This window comes from Chlorocebus sabaeus, chromosome 17, assembly GCF_047675955.1.
Source record: "Chlorocebus sabaeus isolate Y175 chromosome 17, mChlSab1.0.hap1, whole genome shotgun sequence".
In the NCBI taxonomy this organism is placed as follows: domain Eukaryota; kingdom Metazoa; phylum Chordata; class Mammalia; order Primates; family Cercopithecidae; genus Chlorocebus; species Chlorocebus sabaeus.
In genome coordinates this window covers 20815537-20837855 of record NC_132920.1, presented here as the reverse complement: position 1 = coordinate 20837855, position 22319 = coordinate 20815537, and the positions used below count along the sequence as shown (strand labels likewise).

The 22319-nt window shown below is 36.8% G+C and overlaps 1 protein-coding gene across 1 annotated transcript in view; it reads right to left on the bottom strand.

Moving 5' to 3' along the window:
- The window catches only part of CDKAL1 (CDKAL1 threonylcarbamoyladenosine tRNA methylthiotransferase), a 705645-nt gene that overhangs the window by 369797 nt on the left and 313529 nt on the right, over positions 1-22319 (bottom strand). The window contains exon 9 of the mRNA XM_007973575.3: positions 16666-16769. Within this exon, the coding sequence (XP_007971766.3) occupies positions 16666-16769 (104 nt within the window). The remainder of the gene's footprint in view (positions 1-16665; positions 16770-22319) is intronic.

Here is a 22319-nt window from a genome sequence, read left to right as displayed (position 1 = left end):
CCCACGCACCAGCAGTTATCAGCATTACCTGGTATCTTAAAAATGCAGACGCTCAGGCCCCATATGGGACCTACCAAAATAAAATTTGCATGTTAACAAAATTCCCAGGCGATCTGTACACACTTTATAAACATGCATATAGTCCAGTGTTTTTTTGTTGTTTTTTTTTTTTTTGGCGCGATCTCAGCTCACTGCAACCTCCACCTCCCGGGTTCAAGCGATTCCCTGCCTCAGCCTCCTGAGTAGCTGGGATTACGGGCACCTGCCACCATGCTCAGCTAATTTTTGTATTTTTAGTAGAGATGGGGTTTCTCCATGTTGGTCAGGTTGGTCTCGAACTCCTGGCCTCAGGTGATCCACCCGCCTCAGCCTCCCAAAGTGCCAGGATTACAGGCATGAGCCACCTCGCCTGGCCTCAGTGTTTCTTCTTAAATGAAGCCCAGGCATAGCTATGTGAGAGTATGTGGGTCTATGCACACACACACACACACACACACACACACAAAAGTTGGAAAGAAGACAAGGCAGAAAGAATGTCAACAGTCATTTCTTAGGTGGTGACTTATTTTCTCCTGTTCCTCCTTTCTCCTTCTTGCTCTCTTGTTAATCATTAAGAACAGTAATAATAAGAATTCATTTATTAAGCATTTTCCAAGTATTGCAGACTTAGTATTATCTTATTTTAATTTTCAGATATTTAGTAAGTATGCTTTATCCTTATTTTTACAATGGGAAAACTGAGGTTGGGTAACAGTAAGTAACTTTCTTAAGGTCACAGAGCTAGAAACTACGGAAACAGAATTGAACATATTCTGTTTTTAATCAAAATGTCATAGTATCACAAGCTTAACTGAATCACTGCTCTTATTACTCCATGATATAAAGAGTTACATGCTAGGCTATAAACTGTAAGCCACTTGGCCACTCGCTGTGTGATTTTTAGCTTTCTCTGTGCTTAACAGTTCCTGGTGGCATGCCAGTAATTGTTAAAACTATAATCCTGATATTACTACATATTGAGTTTCATGGAAAACATAGCTCAATTTATCTAACTAATCTTATGAGTTAAATGTAATAAAGGTATTATGATATTTTACTATTAAAATACATGTCAAAAAGTAACAAAATATGTCTTGCTGCATAACACATCATACAAAAAATTACTGGCTTAAAATAATTCTTCTGCAATCTGGGACAGGACCAGGTGGGCAGGTCATCTGATCAATGTGGTGGCTGGAACATTCAATATGACTTCTCCATTCACATGTCTGGAGTCACAGCTGGGAAGCTAAAATTTCTGTGGGCTGGCTAAGCACCTCTCTGTCTACATAATATTGCCAATAAGGTAGACAGATCTCCTTACAATGGTGGCTCAGGGCTCCAGCAACATCCCACAAGAACAAGCCCCAGCACACAAGTGCTTATCAAACCTCTGCCTGCATCACGCTTTCTCATGTACTTCTGGCCAAAGCAAGACACACGCGCAAGCCAGCTGTCATGGAAAAGTTCTGTCTACATAGAACATGAATCCTGGGAGGTACCAAGTAATAGTCTACCAAGGATTTTTGAAGTTTATCCACTTTTTATATAGAGAGGAGAAAACAGGAACTGTTGCTTTTCCAGATTTGTTAAATCTTAGATTATTTTAAAATATATTTATGAAATATAAAAGCAATAATGCAACATACAAAATCAACTAAAATTAAATATTTAAATAATTTTTATGCCAAAAGTGGGCTTTGCTCATGGCACACATAGCCTCTAAACCCTGAGTCAAGTCCAGCACTCCAAGTGGCAGATAACAGAACCCATTCAGTTAATCAGACGGGACCTTCTCTCATTTAATCTTCACATGCTTAGGTTTACGTATGCTTACGTTTATGGTTTCATATTCTGGCCCTGATTTCTGAATCAGATCTCTTTGTTTTCATGACATTCTGGGCTACCCTTCTGGTTTGGGACTTTGGGATCCACTGTTATTTCTGAGGTCTAATTATTCGACATACCAGGTGCACATGCCCATGTGCAAATCCTCTATCAGGCCTAATTCATGAAACATGGCTACTACTCCTACCTCCACCATTGAAGCCTGTCACTTCACTACTGGCAAACGTATTTAGGGAAAGTTCTTACCCTCCTAATAAGATGAGGATGTAGAGAACCATTTACATAATTTACATTTATGCTTTTCTCTTAAAAAAAAAAAAAAAGACCATACTAAGCAGAATGTTTCTAAACAGGATTCTATTAATTTTTAAATTATTTTTATTCATGTATTCATTCATCAAGGTTTTTTTTTTTTTTTTTTTTTTTTTTTTTTTTTTTAAGATGGAGTCTCGCTCTGTTGCCAGGCTGGAGAGCAGTGGTGTGATCTCAGCTCCCCACATCCTCCGCCTCCCGGGTTCAAGCGATTCTCCTGCCTCAGCCTCCCAAGTAGCTGGGATGACAGGCGCACACCACCACACACAACTGATTTTTGTATTTTTAGTAGAGAAGGGGTTTCACCGTGTTGGCCACGATGGTCTTGATCTCTTGACCTCGTGATCTGCCCCACTTGGCCTCCCAAAGTGCTGGGATTACAGGCGTGAGTCACTGCGCCCAGCCCAGCAAGTACTTATTATGGGCCTACTCTATGCACTATGCCATGCCAAGTTCTAGGAATGTAATGATGAATAAAAAAGGTATTCTCACTTACTTCTCAGAACAGACAATAAATAAATGAATAGAAAGATAAATGAATACAAAGTACAGATTATGATAAATGCTTTGGCTGAGCGAAGTGGCTCATGCCTGTAATCCTAGCACTCTGGGAGGCTGAGGCAGGCGGATCACCTGAGGTCAGGAGTTTTAGACCAGCTTGGCCAACATGGTGAAACCCCATCACTACTAAAAATACAAAAATTAGCCAGGCATGGTGGTAGGCACCTGTAATCCCAGCTACTCAGTAGGCTGAGACAGGAGAATAGCTTGAACCCGAGAGGCGGAGGTTGCAGTGAGCTGAGATCACGCCACTGCACTCCAGCCTGGGCAACAAAGCGAGACTCCTTCTCAAAAGAAAAGAAAAAAAAAATTATGGTAAGTGCTTTGGAACAAATAAACAGAGTGATATGATAGAGAATAAGAGAAAAAAATGTTCTCTTCAAAAAGGTGGTCAAAGAAGGGCCTTATGAGGAGGTGATATTTAAGTGAACACCTTAATGTGAAAAAGACAGCCATGCAAAGACCACAGGAAAAAACCACTCAAGGAAAAGGAAATTGCTATATTCAAGGAACTAAGAAACAACAGTTGGATGACAGCAAGTTAGAGAAAATGCAACAGGATGAATTTGGGATGGAAAGTGCAGCCAGATCACATGGGATCTCATGGACCTTGACGAAAAGTTGAACTGTATTCCTCTTCAAAGGCAGAACACTTCTCCTGGCCCTACTCAAGTTCTTTCTCTTCTAAGAAGCCATGGCTTAATCTTCTAGCCCAAAACTTCTCTTTCTGTAAACTCTCATACTCACCATCACTTTTTTCCTCCCATATTCTCTGAATTGTCTTTCCAAAAAGATGTTATCAATGCTATCACTGTTAGAGCTATTAGAGCTGAAGAGCCACAGTGTAGTGGTGACAGACTGGCACTGGGTGACAGCAGCTTGGGGAGTCACCTCTTTGTAGGCTTCGTGTTCCTCAGCTGGAAATGAAGGGCAAGGGAACCGCAAAGCCTTCCTCCTACTCTGCAGTTCTTGTACTTATTCATAGATTTGTAGTTAAGACCATAGAGTCAGGCAGGAAATGGAAGAGGGAAAGCCAGGTGGCTTCCAGATTTCTACTGAAGCAGATCCTCATAACACCAATTTTTTCTTGTTTTTTTTTTTGTTTGTTTGTTTGTTTTTTAAGTTTTTTATTTTTTCTGAGACAGGATCTCACTTTGTCACCCAGGCTGGAGTGCAGTGAACACCATTTATTTGTTAAAAGAAAATTTTCAGAATATTAGGCTATCACATGATCAAAGAGAATCCACAAGCTTCAAAGTTAATCTACAAACAAATTTTAGTTTATCAAATGTTTCAAATAGTCAAATTTCTATTTCTATATCTTAGTCAAGTGACAAAAAGTGACTCGTTAAAAAAAGATACATATATGATTTAATTTTCAATACTAAAAAATGGATAATATGTGATTCTTTAAAAATAAATTTTATTTCTTTTATGTAGTCTAACCACAGTGATATGTACTTATGGAAAATATAGAAAATATGAAAGTAGCAAAAATGTTTAATATACTCTTTGTCCCCAAGAAAAGTAACATTTTGGCTTAATTTCTCGTTTTTATCTGTTTTTAATTCTTTTTTATTTTTACTTCCTTTTAAAAGTAATTGTGATCATATAGTACATATGATATCACAGCATTTTAAAAAATCAACATTATAAGACATTTTCTGGGTTATTATCAACTTTGTAAACATTATTACATGCAATTTTATAACACTCCATCATATAAATGTATCAAAATGAAGCACTTTCCATACTGGAAGAACTGTAGATTTCTACTACAATTCAGATTTAGCACTGCTTCTCAAATAAAGAGAAATAAACAAAGATATACCTTATCTCAAGGAAATAAAGTTATCTTCCAAAACTACACAAATTTACATATTATTCCTACATATCTATAAAAACAAATAAGCTAATTACTTCATTTATGCTGATAAAAAATGAAGAATTATTTTCACAATACAGGAGTATCACTTTTATTAAGACATGGATAAGGAAATTCAAGGACCCTTTTTTCTTCTAATTATATACAGTGTGATATTTTGCTTTGAAAGGCTCAACTCAAATACCAAATACCCATACCAAAATACTGATACATAAACAGAGAAAAAAAAAAAAAAGTCAAAAAAGAATAAAAAGAGCTAAATCCCAGAAAAAAATCTAGGCTAGTTATTCCCAAACTTATAGAGCTTTAAAAGTAAACATTCCCAGGCTTGTAAGCCTAGCTCAGTATCAGAATCTTTTGAGGTAGAGCCTGGAAATCTGTATTTTGAAATTCCCCAGAAGAGGCTGGGCACAGTGGCTCATGCCTGTAATCCCAGCACTTTGGGAGGCCGATGTGGGCGGATCACATGAGGTCAGGAATTCGAGACCAGCCTGGCCAACAGGGTAAAACCCTATCTCTACTAAAAATACACAAATTAGCCAGTGTGGTGGCATGTGCCTGTAATCCCAGTTATTCGAGAAGCTGAGGCAGGAGAATCACTTGAACCTGGGAGGAAGAGGTTGCAGTGAGCCAAGATCGTGCCACTGCACTCCAGCCTGGGCGACAGAGCGAGATTTCATCTCAAAAAAGAAATTCCCCAAAAAGAATCTGAAGAAAGGTCTGGTGTGAGAGGAATGGAGTTGGTCCCTATATCTATCACAGAGAGAAAACTGGCCCAGATTTTTATTAGCTCACATAAATGGTACATTTCTTCCCCAATCCTCTTTAATACTTTGATCAAATGTCTTGGTATATGTAATCCAGAAAGTTCTCTAGATAAACGTTTCTAGAAGTGGTCTTTGTATCATCTGCCTCCCAAACATCTGGAATGGTTGTTTTGAAAAACGCAAATTCCTGGGCCTATGGCAAGGCTACTGAATTGGGAATGTGGCCAGATATTTGCATTTCAAACATATACCTCAATAATTGCCAATGACCTCAATAACTGCCAGGTCCAGAGGTTATTCTCAAAGATGGAGGTGTTTAAAATCTACTTTTATAAATGATGACTATCTCATCATCGTTCCTCTTCCTTAACTAAAATTCAACAACTCAGAAAGATCTACGTGGAGTGTATGATCACATAACCATTCATTCCTTATCCATTCATTGTTTCATCAATTCTTTCTCATTCTTACCCAATTATATTGTCACAGGTTAAAAACTCTTACCACCCAGGGTTCACTCTTGTGCAGACCACCAGAAATGATTTACTAAGAGGACATGTTTTTAAAAGTCAGCAATCTAAATCAAACTTCTCTTTCTTATATTACAAATAACAAGAAATGTGTTGGAACTCACCAAGAGAAATAAAAAGCATGACTGAGAACAACAAATAAAAAGAAATACAGAAATTTATAACCTCTACAGAACAGCCAAGGTCCCACTAACAAACATTTTTTTTTCCAGACAGAAAATTTTGCTCGCCCTACCTGATACTGTGCAAGTATGTTTACTGCAGTTTAATATCCACACAAGCAGGAGAAGGAATGTAATAATTTTTCAACTGGAATGAATTGACAGCCAGTGTTAGAAAACTGCAGACTCTGCGGAATCAATAAAGGCTGCTGGCATCACAAAGTAGTACTTTTGCCCAGAAAACATCTCACAAAGGTCGGGTTTACAAACCACCAGGTAGCAGTATCACTTTCACATCTTTCCAAGGCTATTAAAATTCCATTAAACAATCTTCCAAAACCAACTTGCAGCCTTTAAAGTTCTCCAACATCATCCCAGAGACAGATCAGCCTCAGTTCAAATGGTAAAAGCAAACACTTGGTTAACTTTTGTTCCTGGTCACAAGAATCATTTGTAGAATTCTGTTTAGTAAAGGTATCAAAGCAAATATATATTACTTATAACTGTAAGTGTGGAACTAGGTGGACATACCCTTTTGGTAAAATGTTAGATACCCGTTAACTATCAGATGATTTCGCAAAGTAAGTTATTTCTCTGTTGTAAATCTTGGAAAGCCACCAACTCTAAATATCTGGTGTTATAAAATCCAGCCCATGTCATAAGACACAGCATTCAATTGTGCTGGAAGAGCAGCTGAAACTAAGCAATATCTCTTGCCCACTTAAAAAATATGGTTTTTCCATACTTTTTCATTATGGGTTTCAAGTCATACATGGAATTTCATCAGGCATAATCAATTCTAGATTAACCACTCATTCAACATTTATTGCGCACCTACTAAACCCATATTCACACTGCCACATGCACCTGACCCCAGTCCCCTCTTGGTTCAGTCTTCCCGTGTCCTAAAGCACAGATGAAGAAATGGGAAACACGTGCTCCTGAGTAAGCAGCATTTGTCTCCACCTCTGAACAGAGACGCATGGCTGTCACCAGATGCAGGCAAGAGTCTTCATTAAATACAGCCATTTTCCTGCAAAGGGCATAAACTTCATTATTTGCTTATTTGATCTCAAAAGCAGGTGGATTTGCACTCAATCAAAGCAGAATATGGGCACCTCAGGATCTTGATAGAGAACACAGAAGTCTGTTGCCCTATTCAAACCAAACGTCTGGCTGAAAGAATTATGTTTATAGTGGAAAATGGGCAGGTTATTTGTTCCTTTAAATCAGTGGTCTCCACATATCACTTTCTGAAGCAGCTAAAAAACTTTTTTAAAGTATTTCCATAGATGTATACTTATTAATTATATTCATGTACTATTGTACTAACATATACAATATGAAACATACACACAAAAAAAGAAAAATTTAAAGAATGAGAAAACACAAATAAATACAAATTCGAATGTTTTCTTCCTGGACCTAGCTATACCACCTCACAAAATGACCTACGGTGTACAAACCCCTAAGCTATTAGCCTCTATAACAGGAGTCCTTTACAGCACCCAAAGGCTGTGGAATCTGGTAGTGGACCGGATTATCAGTAAGTAGCATACTTTGTACTGTCTCAGCACCCAAGAAATCCCTTCAGGGTGTTATGCTTTTCAAGACATGTGTGCAAGTTCTTTTTTTTTGAGACGGAATCTCGCTCTGTGGCCCAGGCTGGAATGCAGTGGTGCTGTCTTGGCTCCCTGCAACCTCCTGGATTCAAGCGATTCTCCTGCCTCAGCCTCCCAAGTAGCTGGGATTACAGGCGTGCACCACCACGCCTGGCTATTTTTTGTATTTTTAGTAGAGATGGGTTTTCGCCATGTTGGTGAGGCTGGTTTAGAACTCCTGACCCCAGGTGACCCGTCCGCCTCGGCCTCCCAAAGTGCTGGGGATTACAGGCATGAGTCACATGCCCGGCCGGCATGTCTGCAAGTTCTAACAAGAAACACCAAAATATGTAATTTTCAGAAACATAGTATGTGAGTGAGTGTTAAAGGGACACTGCTGGGATCTACTCTATCCCTCACCACTCCCTATGTGAAAACTCTTTTGAACCTAATGCCAAGCTGGTATTACTTTTCTTTAAAGACAGTAAGTGTTCAAGAAGCTAAGAGTCAAAACTGTTGCTTGATTTGAAATACCACATGTGTGATTATGGCCAACTTTCCTGTGTTCCAATTTTCCACCAAGTTCCAAACTTTCTATTCTTATCTGTTTTCCCAGAATCTCATTATTTTAAATAACTTTTATACTTAACTGTATGTTTGTAAATTGTTTTATAGAGCACAAAAGAGTAAAAGGTAAATAAAACTCACCAATAGCAGTGAGGGATGACTGCACTATGATTTCCATAAGGATAGATTTAAAAAGGTATTTCCAGAAGCAGCAGATTTTCTGTACTTTGGGTTATATATACTCTGAACTATGAAAACTCGGAATTATGAAAAAAATGTAACACCTTGGGATCGCATCCTTGTTTCCCATGGCAAGGATAAGCTGTTTGCTCCATTATCAGCAAACCTCTCCTTCTGTCCTCCTCACTGGCAGAAGTAATCAACTATTGATTGTAATAATGCACTGTTATCATACCTTTTCTAAAGCATGTGCCTATTAGCAGAAATAAGAACTGCTTCTAATGAATGCTCAATAAATATCTGTTGAACGAATGGAAAAATAACAGCTACATAGTTCCAATAGTTACCTTAGTTAAAGAGTCACCATTTGGTTTCTTTCTTTCAGAGACTTCGGCATCACAGAAACCTCGGGATTCAGAACAGCAAGTAGATTTCATCCCGAATACTCAGCATAATCAATGGCAGTGGCTAGCAAGAACTTAGTGAGAGGGATTCGGAGGAAGAAACCTGGTTGATTTGTAAGAATGACTTCTGTTATCCCAAATGTGATGTCTGTTTTTGCATACTTCAATTTTCATTAGTCCAACAAGCTACTCTCTCTCTTAAACTAGGAGGCGATCCTTAAAGACAGGGACCATGTGGTTTTCATCGTAATTCCTACATATGCACGTAAGTGCTCCATAAATGTCAGTCACCCTTTTGTGATGCCTTGGTTGATAACAGAAACAGCTGAGCCTTTTAACTTAAATAAGTACCTTTGGACTTTGAAACCATCCATTCACTATCTAGGGCATATTAGCAAATTAACAAGAATTGTGCTGCCCCTCCACCTTCCCTATTTGGCCATTATTTACTAATCAACCAGGGTTTCTCCTCAGAATCCTTCTCACTAAAATTGAGAGGGACAGCTCATTTTACAGCTTCAACCAAAAAATTTTCTAGAATAGTGGTTCTTAATTGTAGTTCTCACCTCTGACTATCACTAGAGTCACCTGTGTTTTAGAAAACGCAAAGTCCTCATCCATGGAAATTGTGATGCAATTGTTAGGGTTATGATGCAGACACATTTGGTTTTGGTTTTATAAGATTGCGAAGTGAGTTAAACAGCCAGATTGAGAACACTGATCTAGTCTACATCTATATTAGTTCTTAAAGGCTAAATCCTTCTTTTATGGATTGACAATATGTATTAACATATTAGACAAAGAACCACAAGTTCTACCACGATGAATCTTGATTAATTTGTTTAAATTAACTTCCCCCAAAATTGACCATGAAACCCCTTCATCAATAACCCCTATCATACAGGGTTATTTATTTATTTATTTATTTTTTTGAGACAAAGTCCCCTCTGTCACCCAGGCTGGAGTGCAGTGGCACGATCTTGGCTCACTGCAACCTCCACCTTCTGGGTTCAAGTGATTCTTCTGCCTCAGCCTCCCAAGTAGCTGGGGTTACAGGCGTGGGCCACCACGCTTAGCTAATTTTTGTATTTTTAGTAGAGAAGGGGTTTCATCCTGTTTGGCAGCCTGGTCTCGAACTCCTGAACTCAAGTGATCTGCCTGCTAAGACCCTCTCGAAGTGCTGGGATTACAGGCATGAGCCACGACTGGCCTATCATACAGTTTTAATGGAGCACAGCCATATCCATTCATTTGCATATTTTCTGTGGCTGCTTTCATGCTACAAGGACAGAACTAAATAGTTGCAACAGAGACCTTATGGCTCACAAAGCCTAAAATATTTACTATTTGTCCTTGAAGGAAACCTTCACCACTCCTGGATTGCAGTGTTCAGCAATACCTTTAAAAATTAGAAACACTAATCTAAACCAGAAGATTCTGGCTGAATCCTCAAAGTTCTGAGGAAAGGCCTCATTAAACAGGGCCCCACTTCTACTTCAACCACGGTGGTCTGCCTCTACTTTTTCAAGTTTCCTTTGTAAAAAGGGTTCCCTTTGTTGCTAAGAAAAGTTTAACCACCACTGACAGAAACTCAGAGACCTGAATAGGCAAAGGTCACATAAATTATACTCTGTTTTTGCCACTGAGAGTCTTAGCTAACAGTCCCTGAAGTCACAGCAATTAATCTTAGCTTATTTTAACTGAGTGTCTGATAAATAGCTATTTAGGCACTGTGTTCACGATCAAGTCACGTTCATTATGTACATTACATTTATTTAGTTCTCCCAAAAAATGTCTTTTAAAGGTTACATTTTAATATTATATTTTTGGGTTTTGCAAGAATCAACAGAAGAAAAAGCTAGGTAGAGAATGTATCTTCAATTTCTATCTATCTTTAGTCAAAAACATTTCTACTATATCATTCAGTGTCTCCCAGGAAAGAATGCATGAAAATAATTCTTAGTGTTTAGTGCCTAGAAACATGTAGACTTCTCTTGGTAAAGTATATACTTTCTTTTACATACTCCTATCAGATTATATAAATCATTCTATTTCGCTATTCTTCTGAGGAGCCAGGACTCATCAGTTGTAAAATCATCTTCCCTCTTTCAAAACACAATACAGTATTTAACATGGCTCTTATTTCCATGGTCTTTTACATACAATCATTTAATATAAGCTGCCTAAAATCCTTTTTGGAAGTTGACAATTGTTACAACAAACATGTAAATTGCATCATTAATCCTACAGATAACATGCATTTCTCAATTGACTACAGCACATATGAAAAGATAAAGGAATTAAAGAGACATTTAATTTAACTGCCATATAAACAGAATGCAATTATTGGCCCCGTTTTAATCTTGGGTCGAAATCAAGGTATACTAATCATTACAGTCAAATGGGACTTGATGTAAAGTGTACAACTGAACAATTTTAAGCTTATACATAGAAAATCAAATATTGTTCATATTCTTTCCTATCTAAAAAAGTAGGAAGCAATGTACTACAACTGCATTTCATAATTAATCTTATACATACTAGGTAGTATCTTTGCAAGTCTTGAAATACAGAATCCATTTTTTAAATTCCAACAATAATATCGAAATCACTAGGCATCAAGAAATTTTCTTCCTGTTCTGAATATTTCATCCTAATTTATTTTACCTTTCCATAATCAGTTGATGCCACTTATCTTGCAGGGGCTTTTCAGATTTATGAGGGAGCCAAAAAGTAGTAACACACAAATGAGATCTAGAAAAGCACACGATAGCTATAAAAACAGCTCATCCATCATCTCTACATTTTGATTCCAGAGACAGCGCGGTGAAGGGTGTTGTTTCCACACCACTCACCCTGCACGTTTAAAAAGGTTTGCTCCATCACTTACACAACTGAAACTGATTGATTAGCTGCTAGAGAAAAATCAATACAAATATCCTAGAAAACACTAGCTTGTAAATTCATTCTGGCCCCAACAAAGTCCTGGTCACCACTTGACATGTTTGTCTAGATATCGAAAATGCAACCGTGTCAAACCCAGCAAACTCAGCCCCCAAACACTGTTAATCCTAGGAATTTTTAAAACCTCAATCTCATCAGAAGGGAGGAAGTGAGAGGGAAGGTTTTGCAACGGTCTGTGAGAACAACCAGATGATACCCAGAAGTTACCTGGTAAATCTTAAACTCACATGCAGAAGTCTCCTCAAAAATAAAACACACACTGAGAAGGTAAAAATAGTCAATTATGGAGGTTGAGAGAGAGAAAAAAAAATGCCAGAAAACCAGTTAAACAGATGTAATTTATATAGAAAAGAAATTACATTTATACTTAAACACAGAAATATTTACTTTAGTGCTGTCCATTCAAAAGTTAATGAGCTCTCTCATTTTTTGGCAGCTGAATGCATAGTCAGCACATTTTTAGTATTGTGGGAAGCCATTTTATATTCAGAATGACTTCATGATTATTTCAGAATCACTTCTGAATGCTTCTTTGCCTTTCGGTTAGCCTTTAGTCTCCTAATACATTAGACTAACAAGAAATACATTTTTATGAATATAAAATGCTCATAATCACACCTGTAATCCCAGAACTTTGGGAGGCAAAGGTGGGCAGATCACCTGAGGCCAGGAGTTCGAGACCAGCCTGGGCAACATGGCAAAACCCTGTCTCTATCAAAAATAGAAAAATTAGCCAGGTGTGGTAGTGCATACCTGTAGTCCCAGCTACTTAGGAGGCTGAGGTGGTAGGACTGCTTGAGCCCAGGAGGAGGAGGCTGCAGTGAGCCGAGATCATGCCACTGCACTCCAGTGAGATCTCACCTCAAAAAAATAAAAAAGTAAATAAAATGTCTGATAAACATGCTATTCAGAATAAAATTTTGATCCTATTGTATATTGTATCATATGACTGGAAAACTGGGTTCCAATCCTCACTCCACAGTTGTTTCAGAATTTAAAAAAATAAATTTGTAATTATGACATACAGGAGCCATTAAAAAAATTAAAAGAAAGAAAATGTCACTTTAAGGATGGGAAATTTAACTCCCATCCACAGAGTGGCTTTAAACCTTTATTGGTGGCATATTTAGGTTTTTCATTATAGAGTAACTTTTCGCAAAACCATGTTTGTTATTCATTATAAGACAGACAATCTAATCATGGTAGAATGCAGAACTTAAGAGTTTCTGGTCCAAAGAATATTCCTATCACCTGAATGATTAAATAACTAAATGTGCAAAAGTCATAGTAATAAGAAAATGAGTCATTTCTTCTATTATGTTTACTTTCATAATTATTATTTGCGATTTTAAAGTTCAAACTTAGGATTTCTTTAACAGCATTAAAATCTCAATTTCTTTTGCAGAAAAAAGATAATGCTACTAAATATCTTAAAAACATTAGCTTATAGATTGATACTTCCTATTTTTGAAAGGGATTATAAGGCCACCCTTAGCATGAATTTGCACTTCTCAAATTTAGAAAATGAAAGGTAACTGTCATACTAGATATCTATCTACAGAGAAATTTTTCATAAAACATAATTTGGACTCAAAAGAAAAATCTGTCATTTGATTTTAGTCATTAATGTTTTTGCTATGGATGTTACAACACTCTTACCCAAAATCAGACTTCTCTTCCTGGCTTCGGATTTTAGTTTAAGTAATATTTCTTCTTCATAATATTGACATAGCCAATTACTTCATATACGTTATCTCAAATTCTTAAAACAAAAACATTAAACGTTATAGTGATGAGAAAGCCATAAGCTTGGAGAGGTGAGATACCGTGTTCACATCATGTGGCTGGTAAGCAACAGTGCAGTATTTCAAATCTGAACTGCTTATAGCAAAAAGCACCAAACACTTGAGGACTTAAAATTTTTCTGGCTGGGAGCAGTGGCTCACACCCGTAATCCCAGCCCTTTGGGAGGTCAAGGTGGCTTGAGACCAGGAGTTCGAGACCAGCCTGGCCAACACAGGGAGACCCTGTCTCTCTAAAAAATTTAAAAATTAGCCAGACTCGGTAGTGTATGCCTATAGTTGCAACTACTGGGGAGGCTGAGGCAGGAGGATAGCTTGAGCCCAACAGTTTGAAGCTGCAGTGAGCTCTGACTGTACCACGACACTCCAGCCTGGTTGATACAGTGTGAGACCCTGTTACCAAAAAAAAAAAAAAAAAAAAAAAGAAAGAAAGAAAAAGAAAAAAACAACTACATTTCCTGAACACATTGGGTTATCTCACAAGTTAGCTCACCAGTTCAAAAACTAGTTTTTAGTTTCAATTCTAATACACAGATAATAACGCAACAGAAAAAACTGATGTTGCAAACATTCCATGGTTGGGAATAAAAAGATACTTATCTTACTGATGTTGGTAAGAGCAATCTTCTAATACTTTCTCTAAAAATAGCTACTACATTACTGCTAACCTCTGATATATTATTTGAATCACTCACCTTAACTAGTCCAACCCACTTGTATATGACAATGTTAACTAACTAAAGATCTACAGAAGCAATACACTGTAACTTGGTTGCTCAGAGGGCATCTCTAAAGATAAATCACAGAGCTAAGGTGGATATTGTTAGAAAAAGTCATAATCAGTTTATACAAACTATGTTTCTGAGGCAGGAGAATAGGGCCTGGAGGCAGGGAACCTAATGCCAATTCACCCTGACTTCCTAGAACTAAATCGGAAAAAAAAAAAAAAAAAAAAAAAAAAAATTTCAGCCTAAGTTAAAAAAGGACCAGAGGTTACTCCCTTTGCAAACCCCCATATTTTCTGCAGCGCAGATGGGAAATTGAAAGTACCTCTGATTGTTGCTTTCTGCAACCAGTCAGACATTTGTATAAGCATGCAACTTTGCAAGTTCACTTCAGCTTTCCACAACCAATCAGATGTTTGCATAGGAGTGTGACCTTTGTAACTGCACGTCAGCCTCTGATTGGTTGCTTTCCACAACCAATCAGAATGACCATGGGGCCACCATTTCATTTACATGGGGTGAACACCAAGTGGCCAATGGGAAACCTCTAGGGGGTAGCTGGATCCCAGAAGATTCTGTATCCAGGCCCTTGAGCGCTGCTGAGACTCGCTCCCACACTGTGGAGTGTACTTTCATTCTCAATAAATCTCTGCTTTTGTTGCTTAATTCTTTCCTTGCTTTGTTTGTGCGTTTTGTCCAGTTGTTTGTTTAAAACGCAAAGAACCTGGACACCATCGACAGGTAATACTTCTGTTCTGCCTTCTTTTTTTCTCAAGTCATGTATAATTCATAAATGTGTCCATATAAAGCCACGAAGCAATCATATCCGAATGTTGGTGTAAGTTACAGGTGAGAATAGATGTAAGTAAGTGAAGAGGAGATTTTCACTTTCTACATGGTGATTTTACAGCTTTACATTTTTCAAATAAATTTTCAAGTAAAATAAAATACTTTTCAAAAAATTATATGCAGTTGCACTTAGAAATGCATGATGTTAAAAAAAAAAGTACTAATTTGCATGCCTTCTAAGTTGCAGTGTTTGGTAGACAGATGTTTAATATCCCCATTATCTGACAGATATATGAAAAAACAAACACTAATTAAGAATGCCAGCAAATATTTTTTCAAATAGATTTGGTTTCTGGGAAAATTTTTGCCCCTTTTAAAAAATCCTTGGAAGTACTGGTTATGCTGTAGTAAAGACAACCACCCAGGCTATTTCTTAGATTAGACAATAATCTGGCTCTAAAAGGAGAACACTGGCAAGAGTCAGTAAATTTCCTTTATTTCTCTCTCAATACTAGTTGAATGTGAAAGGAGGAGGGGACTGAGCTAAGAATATACAAGTGGAGAAAAACTGTTGGGAGGCATCAATAAATCAAGCAAGGGGATATTTTTCTCTATTAAAAGAAACATTCCAAATTCATGTTTCTAAAAGTTTTCTATAGACTAAACAAAAAAATGAATTTGGAACTCATACTTTCTGAGGCCCAGAGTAGGAAGTATTGAAATTAGCACTCCAAGTTACTTGCCAAAAAGAAAAGCATATTGCCAATAACTATTAACCTGCAAGATTATGAGACAATAGATTATCTCATGTTGGGAGTAAAAACACACCACTGTTACAGGCACATACTATAAACAAAGACAAAAAAGGAAGTTTATGGTTTGAGCAGTTATATGTCCACACAACTGTGACTCATGTTAAAGATAAGTCTTATTATATGCTGAGAGAGACCTAGATAATCACATTTCCCAGCATGTGATGATTCAGAAGTCGTTGGCCACCCCACACAAATCATTCTCATTAGGCCTCTCCCCCAGTACCACTCTTTACTGGTCTGACAGTTCTGTTAAAATGGTAGCCTCCTTTATTGGCTGATATGAAAACCTACCTTCTTCAAAGAAGTCTACAAACCCTAATTAGCTCCATTTTCTAAATGGTCCAAAAACGTCAAAGAAAGAGATGAAAAATCTGAGTATTTCACTTGTCTACAAAATCTTAACAGACATCAGAGGCTCATGGATTTCATTTTATCTTAATTTTGTCTTTTCCATGGAGTCTAGAGGTGGGTGATCAAGTTCAAAATACGTCGTTTACCTTAGAGTGATAAGAAAATGGAAGTGTAGTAAAAGAAGAGTAATTAATGTAAAAATAAACTAAGTGATTAAATCTGGTCACATCTTTTATTAGTTAAGCTGATATATTTATAAAACTCTTCATAAAACTAATGAAGTCGGTCTCTAAACTGAAGTATTACTTACAAGACATAATTTCTTAAGAAGACTAATTTCACATGTAATTCTAGAAACTCTTACCTTGAAAAGATTGTTTGGCTCTATCTACTAGTTCATCAATTGGATAACTGGCCAAATTTCCTCTGGCGTGTTTAGTTTTGCAGTAGGTACAAGCATTGAGACACCTGTTCAAATGATAACAATAAATAAGACTCAAATTTCTACACGGGGGTACCACAAAACATACACAAAAGTGCTCTTTCAGAAACATTTGCATAGTTTATACAAGAGATTCAAAAACCAAGTATCTACCATGTCTCAGAGTTATTTTATCTCTACCAGGCACAAAAATTTGTAATTTTTGTGAGTAGTTGAAAAAAATTTCAACTGCTCAAGAATGACTGTACAAATCACATATTATCTAAAAGTGCACATATCTATGAGGAAGAAAGTTTAAAAATGCTTACAATGACTAATCAAAAGAAATTCAAGACCTACATTACTTTTCATAAACTACTGACATTACTTTGGCCAACATAACTACAAAGTTCCAGTATCCCCTATACATACTATATTACTCAGAAAGGACATATACTCATCTAACTTTCAACTAATGATATAAGAATAAATAAGTAGATAATACAGCATTCTCATAAGAAAATAAACTCTTAGAAATTTTTAGATAATCTTTTGTAACTCCTTGAAATCAGGAAAAAATATTAAAGCATGTTCAATGAATAATTCTCTGAGACTACATTAATCAAAGTAAAAAAAGTAGAATGGCAATATTAGCTTTAAAAAATTAAAAAATTGGCATATTTCCCAACAGTATTTAGACATGATATAGAATTGTCTTTTTTAAAACTAAAATATCAGTTCTACTCTTATAATATTAAAATATACCTTAAACAAAATTATTACAAAATAAAAGACACAGTTACAAAATAAAAAATAGTTCTATATCAAAAAGATAAGGCTCAATAACACTGAACCAAAGAGAAAGGCACATCTCTTCAGTGATTCGATTGCTATAATGAGTAGCAAGGCTTTAAAAAGACCGTCAGTACATAAATGCTTTAAAATTTCATATTGAGAAAAATCGTACTTTTAACAATGGAATCTGACCCATGGGTAATTTTATTAATATATGACTTTAAGATACATATGAATCACTGTACTCAGAAGTCAAATATGCAATGCTTAATTTCTGAGAATTTTCACATGGGATCCTTAAGTAAAGTAACATACATTTTAAAGCATGTTTTACTATTTAACCAACCACATAATCTTGAACTGCTAACACTCTTTTCCTCCTAAGCAATTTACATTTTTAAAATAAACACAAATTGTGGCCTCTCTTCCAAATAGAGGTTCTAGTCTCCCAGTTGTTATATGTCTTCTCTTTACATTTTCTGCCCTTTCTATAACAAGGGGAAGGAGAAAACCATTCTATTGTTGTTTCCTTGGGAGAGTAATTCAATTTTGTTTAGCCGTTACTGAGCATCAGACACTGTTACCGATATTTTCTTTTCTTTTTTCCTTTTTCTGTTGTTTTGTTTTTTTGTTTTGTTAATAGAAACAGGGTCTCGCTATGTTGCCCAGGTTGGTCTCGAACACCTGGGTTCAAGTGACCCTCCCGTCTTGGCCTCCCAAAGTGCTGGGATTACAGGCGTTAAGTCAGTGAGCCTGTTACTGATATTTTATATGCCTTTTCTCTTTTAACCCTTTCAGAGTTGGGTTTCCCTATCTCCATCTTAGAGACAAGAATCCACCTCAAAAAATCAGATAAGTAGCTTGCTCAAGGCCATTTAACAGCTGAGATTCAAATCCGGGCCAGTGAGATTTTCTATACCAAGATGTTTCCATATCAAGCTGCTCTCTCCCACAAGAACTGAGCGCCAAACATCTCAGCTGCACAAACATGCAAATAAAAAGACCTGCAAATCATCTGACATGAGATATAAACTAATATAGCATAAACATTCAAATATATGGCCAGTACTTATCTTCTTGAAGCTAAATATGAAGCTATTTAATTAAAATATGTGTTTCTCTCCTTTATTCTTTGGAAATCTAAGGTCAGGCCTCTTGTCCATCCACTGTCCTAAACCTGTCACTTTCACCCTTGTTTACAAGTTCTGGTTTTCATCCTCCTGCTGGTACTGTGTGAAAATGTGTCACTTCGTCGGACTTGCCACATCATTTTAAATTCCATAGCTCAGGTTCTCAAAGCTGTTTACTGGTACACTGGAAGACCAAGGTTCTCTGCTTTTTCCTCGAGTGTCTTCATGGCCCAGTCAATGCAGCAGGCCCTGTCAAGAAGCTGTGATTCCCACGTATGACTGGCATTCACCTAAGTTAAATCAGCATCCTTCCAGGGAACCTGTCATCTCTCCTTCTAATACTACCTCATTTATTGTGATCCCTTTCCCTTATTTGTCCTATTACCAATGGAAAGCTCCATAAATTAAGTGAACAATCTTAATGGAAGCTATTGGCCGAGCATTCCTAATCTGAAAATCTGAAATCCTCCCAAATCCGAAACTTTTTGAGCAACGACATGACATTACAAGAAGAAAATTCCACACCTGACCTCATGTGATGGGTTGCAACCAAAATACAGTCAAAACTTTGCTTCAAGCGCAAAATTATTTTTAAAATATTATGTAAATTCCCTTCTGGCTATGTGTGTAAGGTGTACATGAAACATAAATGAATTTTGTGTTTGGACTTGGGTCTCATCCCCAGGATATCTATCTATCTATCTATCTATCTATCTATCTATCTGCAAATATTCCAAAAATTTAAAAAAAAAAAATTCAAAACACTTCTGGTTCCAGGCATTTCAGATAAGGGATAGTCAACCTGTGCTAATATTTCTGACTTTGGCTGTTTCTGAAAAGTAACTGTCTTAAGGAACACTAGCAGGGGGAAAGGGCAGGGAAGAAAAACAGGAAGAAAAAGAGAAAAGAAACTTATTTTAAAATTTATAACATAAATGAATTGATACATGTAAAATACTCAGAATGGTGTCTGTATCTAGTAAGCGATCAGTAAGTGTTGGCCACTGGTAGTTTAATGTGACTCTTATTAAACAATTCTGTGAGGAATTTATTATGCATTATCATATCCCAGGTGTACTTAACTTTATGGAACAGATGTGTTGCTGACAGGTTAGCTTAAAAGTCAACTGTGGAAACCAAATCACATTTTCCTACTGTCTCACTTAATAAAGATGGAAATGTATTCCCCGTGGAAAACCACTAATGAAACTGTACCAAAAAATTTAAATAAAACAAAGTGATATTCTGAAACATTTAGAATACTTAAGCAAGTAAAAATATTACATGCAGAATTCAAAAAGCTCTGTGTTAAACTGTTGCCTTGAGGTTAATTATAGTTGCTGACATGGTAATTTTTTGGTTTTTTGTTTGTTTGTTTTTGAGACGGAGTTTCGTTACTGTTGCCCAGGCTGAAGTGCAATGTCGTGATCTCAGCTCACCGCAACCTCTGCCTCCTGGGTTCAAGCTATTCTCCTACCTCAGGCTCCCCAGTAGCTGTGACTATAGGTACCCGCCACCACGCCTGGCTAATTTTGTATTTTTAGTAGAGACAGGGTTTCTCCACGTTGGTCAGGCTGGTCTTGAACTCCTGGCCTCAGGTGATTCACCCACCTTGGCCTCCCAAAGTGCTGGGATTACAGGCGTGAGCCACTACACCCAGCCAGTGATAGTTTTGAAGTTCCAAACTCTTTATTATATAAGATGGGTTCATCCTTATCCACAGTTATCAAAATAATACTGTATATTATCTCAAGAAAGTAAAAATTTCTTAAGAGCACATTTTTTGGCTGCTTGTATGTTTATTTTTAATTTTTGTGGGTACATAGTAGGTGTATATATTTATAGGGTACAAGAGTACACTTCTTTAAACTTGCTATAACAGTACCAATGCAAGCATTAAATTTGCTATTGTCTTTTAAAAGCTTTAAAAAGAAGAGATTTGTTATAATACACAGAAAAAAAAAATGCAGTGTAAAATCAGAAAAGAAAGAACAAGCATTTTGATGCTATTTGGTTGAAAAACAGTTTTTCTAATCATCAAGAATTATGTTGACCAATCATTTCAACATAAGAAGCTTCCCATAAAATAAAGAAATTCACAATAGAAACCTTTAGAAGATAGTTTCAGTTATCTGAAAACAATTAAATAATTGTCTAGGAGAAAGAATACTGAGCCAGTTTCTTCAACTGTCAGAAAACAAAAGATCTTTGAAGGTTGACTGCAGAAAGCCAAAACCCAAATGAGATGGCTGTTGAACTACAAGGAAGATGCAAAATCCAAATAGGCCTAGGCTGTCCTGATGGAAGGATAAAGCTAGCACACAATACCTACTAATCTTTGCACAGGTTGTTACATGGCCTGAGACCAAGAATGACTAAAACCCTCCAAAGCAGAGAGAGCTTAAGTATTTAATTTGGCAGTATAACCCAAGAAAGTTTTTTTATTATTTTCATTTTTTAAAAAAGGTTTTTTTGTAAAGACAGGGTGTCACTATGTTACCCAGGCTGGTCCCGGGCTCAAGTTATCCTCCTATCTCGGCCTCCCAAAGGGTTGGGATGACAGGCGTGAGCCATTGCACCCAGTTCAACCCTGAAGTCTTAAGAAACATCTGTGGTAGCATGTTTTTAAATTACATAAACTGAACACATGAAATAACAATGAGTTTTCACAAATTAAAATACTTCAAAGGGTTTAAACACATAACGGTCAACTTAATATCCAAACCACATAAAGCAAGTGAAAACTAAAAGTTTGAACATACCTATTCTTTTTTTTGTAAAGAGCATCTTTAGATATTACAAATTCTGAAATAATTTAAAAATCAGAGTTATACTCTTAAAAAGTCACTCCTACTGGTATCTTTTTTTAATGGGGGGAAAAAAGGTGACTAATGTGACACAGTCTTCTGGTTTGCTCTGCTTCAGGCCAAAGATAACCTGAATACGCAAAAACCTTTTGGACTCAAGCACTAACACTTACAACCTCCACTTTCCAATCCACTCGCATGATTTAATCATTATTTGTTTTTCATAAACTGATAGAGTATGATCTTTCTCAAAGCTTCAAATGTTACAAAATGGTCAGGCGTGGTGGCTCACGCCTGTAATTGGAGCACTTTGGGAGGCTGAGGCAGGAGGGCTGCTTGAGCTCAGGAATTCAAGACCAGCCTGAGCAACATAGTGAGACCTTGTCTCTACAAAATCAAAAAACAAATGTTACAAAATAATAAGCCCTTAATAAGAACTAAATCTTGGAAAAGCCACACTGTGGTCTAGCCACATTCTTCCAAACTGAAACACCATCAAGCGAAGAAACAACAAAAACCCAAGAAACCAAAAGTTCACACAATGTAGGCCATGCCAGACTTGATTGTTAAATATAGCCTATTGTGAGTCCTCATCTTGGTTTAACCGTTTTTCCAGGAAAATTACTTTTCCATGTTTCAAATACAGGAGATACTCATACCAACAGAATCTGATAAGATCTTTAAATGATAATATGATACCTGTTTGTCAAGATCAAAATTCTCAACAAACAATGGAAAAATGATATACTTGAAAAATTAGCTGAATATACTTCCAAAACCCTACATTCTTTAAGCTTCCTGTGCCCAAAATTCCTCTTGCCTAAAATGAATCCCTCCACTTGGGTGACTGACTCAATCTTCTCTC